Source organism: Melampsora larici-populina (genome assembly GCF_000204055.1).
Source record: "Melampsora larici-populina 98AG31 unplaced genomic scaffold MELLAscaffold_2, whole genome shotgun sequence".
NCBI classification, from domain to species: domain Eukaryota; kingdom Fungi; phylum Basidiomycota; class Pucciniomycetes; order Pucciniales; family Melampsoraceae; genus Melampsora; species Melampsora laricis-populina.
This window is the reverse complement of record NW_006768766.1, coordinates 2902496-2904473: the sequence shown is the minus strand read 5'-3', so window position 1 is coordinate 2904473 and position 1978 is coordinate 2902496. Positions and strand designations below refer to the sequence as shown.

Below are 1978 nucleotides of genomic sequence, written 5' to 3'. Positions count from 1 at the left end.
TAAGGATTACCTTTGCAGAAATCCACTCTCATTTGGAATCTCGATCACACTTGGAGCTTTTTTTTAAAATCCACTCTCATTTGGAATCTCAATCACACTTGGAGCTTTGTTTTTTACTAAACAACAGTTTGATTACAGCATATTTCTTTCACAACAAACAACAATAATAGATAGCGAGTCATTTTGCTATAGTATACTGTGGCTACAGCATAAAAATGTTTCTCTTTAACACAAGGAGGCCAGTACATGTTTTTTTTGATTGGAGGTGGGATGTGAGGTTTAGAAAGTAGGATTAGCTTCATCCTTGAGATGCTGTCGATATGATATGGCATTTTCATGGAGTCGGACACGTTGTCCAAAGCCAAACCCAAAACCTGCCATCACTGCGCAGCTAAGCTCAGAGGATAGAAACATCTCAAAATTGACGATGTTGTATTTCTTGAGCAAATCGCGAGTTTCTTGATTGTCCTTCTCAATCGAACAATAGTCAAGGTAACAGTCAAAGTGAGGGAGTGGCCTTGGGGCTGGGGAATCTGATCGGGGTGTAGACTTGTGGTGTGAGACTATTGGGACTTGAGAGGTTGACTGAACAGAGCTGGCGGTTGAAGCCTTTCTGGAATGTAACTTGCTGATCGGCAACCATCGAAACTCGGGTCCGGTAGGTGGTCTCATTAAGGTGACTCCAGGCTTATGAATGGCCTAAATTTAAATGATCAACGCACATTAATCAGTGTCAGTATCTTGAAAGAACAATTTTTAGGGGTAGAAAGTGACTTACAAGGAGTTCTGCCCATATGTCCATCGCCAAATGCGAGAGATGCATTGCCTCGTTGGTGTTGGCTGGGTTGATAATACCCATACACTCTTTACCTCCAATTGAAACACAGCCATACATCGTCATTAGAGTCACTCGAAGGGCCTGAACATCCGGTTCAACGTGTATAGCCTGTTTGAGAAGATTGATAAGAATCAATTGAAACATTGAAAAAATCAAAAAAAACTTACGCCATCTCCATCTCATCGACTTGATCATTGTTCAACACATTTGGAAGTTGGTGTTGCAACGCCCGATTAAAATCCACTGTCTGTTCAATTGATTTAAACAAAATCAATACCAAATTGAGAATGAGAAGAATAAGAAAGACGAAAAGGGCTTACTTTGGAATCGTTTTTGGCGGTTTTCTTTGGGTTGTCCATGAAGAGACTGAAGCCAACCTCCTTCCCCTTCTTCAAGATGATCATGGCTTGGAACTCCTTCAAAATATCCTCGGATGAAATTTTTGGCATTGCAGTCTTAGAGCATCTTCTATCGTCTCGGTAAAGGGCTTCGGTACGGTAAATTTTACCGTACCAAGGGTCAAAATCCCCAATCGTGTCAAAAACACACATCGGTAGCTACAGAATCGGTCAAAATTCTGTGCAAATTTACTGGACCTCTACCAATTCTGCAGAGGTCTGTATCTGCAAATGTGCTCGACTTCTCCCCTCTGTCCCACCACATACACCGGTATCTAGGTACATCACAATACCTATCACATCTTGTACAATTCTTGATCTTTTCAGATCAGTCATTTTGATACACTGTTTGGTTTTAAAAAAGTCATCTTCAAAGCAATCAGTTTCAGATCGATCGTTTCCATATTGATTGTTATCAACTCATCCGTCTTGTTTTCAACCCGATTGTTCAGAAACCAATCTTCTTGTTTTCAAATCGATTGTTATCAAATCAATCGGCCGATTTCAAAGTAATTGTTCTGAAATCACTCATTATTAGATCAATTGTTTTGTTTTCAAGCTGTTTGTTCTTGAAATGATTGTTTTCTGATAGAACATCCTCCAATCATAAGTTTTTGAAACCTCAAGTATGAGATTTGCAGTTTTTTGTGAATGTACGATAGTGGGAACAAGGCATTTCTGTACCGTACGGACTGTACTTTGTCCGAAATAATGCAACGATAGTGGATTTCTACTGTTCTGT

The 1978-nt window shown here is 39.8% G+C and overlaps 1 protein-coding gene across 1 annotated transcript; it reads right to left on the bottom strand.

Moving 5' to 3' along the window:
* Positions 1-279: 279 nt before the first annotated feature.
* MELLADRAFT_89274 (uncharacterized protein) lies at positions 280-982 on the bottom strand (the record flags this gene model as incomplete). The annotated part of the gene is made up of 2 exons (XM_007404375.1): positions 280-699; positions 779-982. 2 exons carry the CDS (start codon positions 980-982, stop codon positions 280-282), a joined length of 624 nt encoding a protein of 207 aa, XP_007404437.1.
* Between the last annotated feature and the right edge of the window lie 996 nt (positions 983-1978).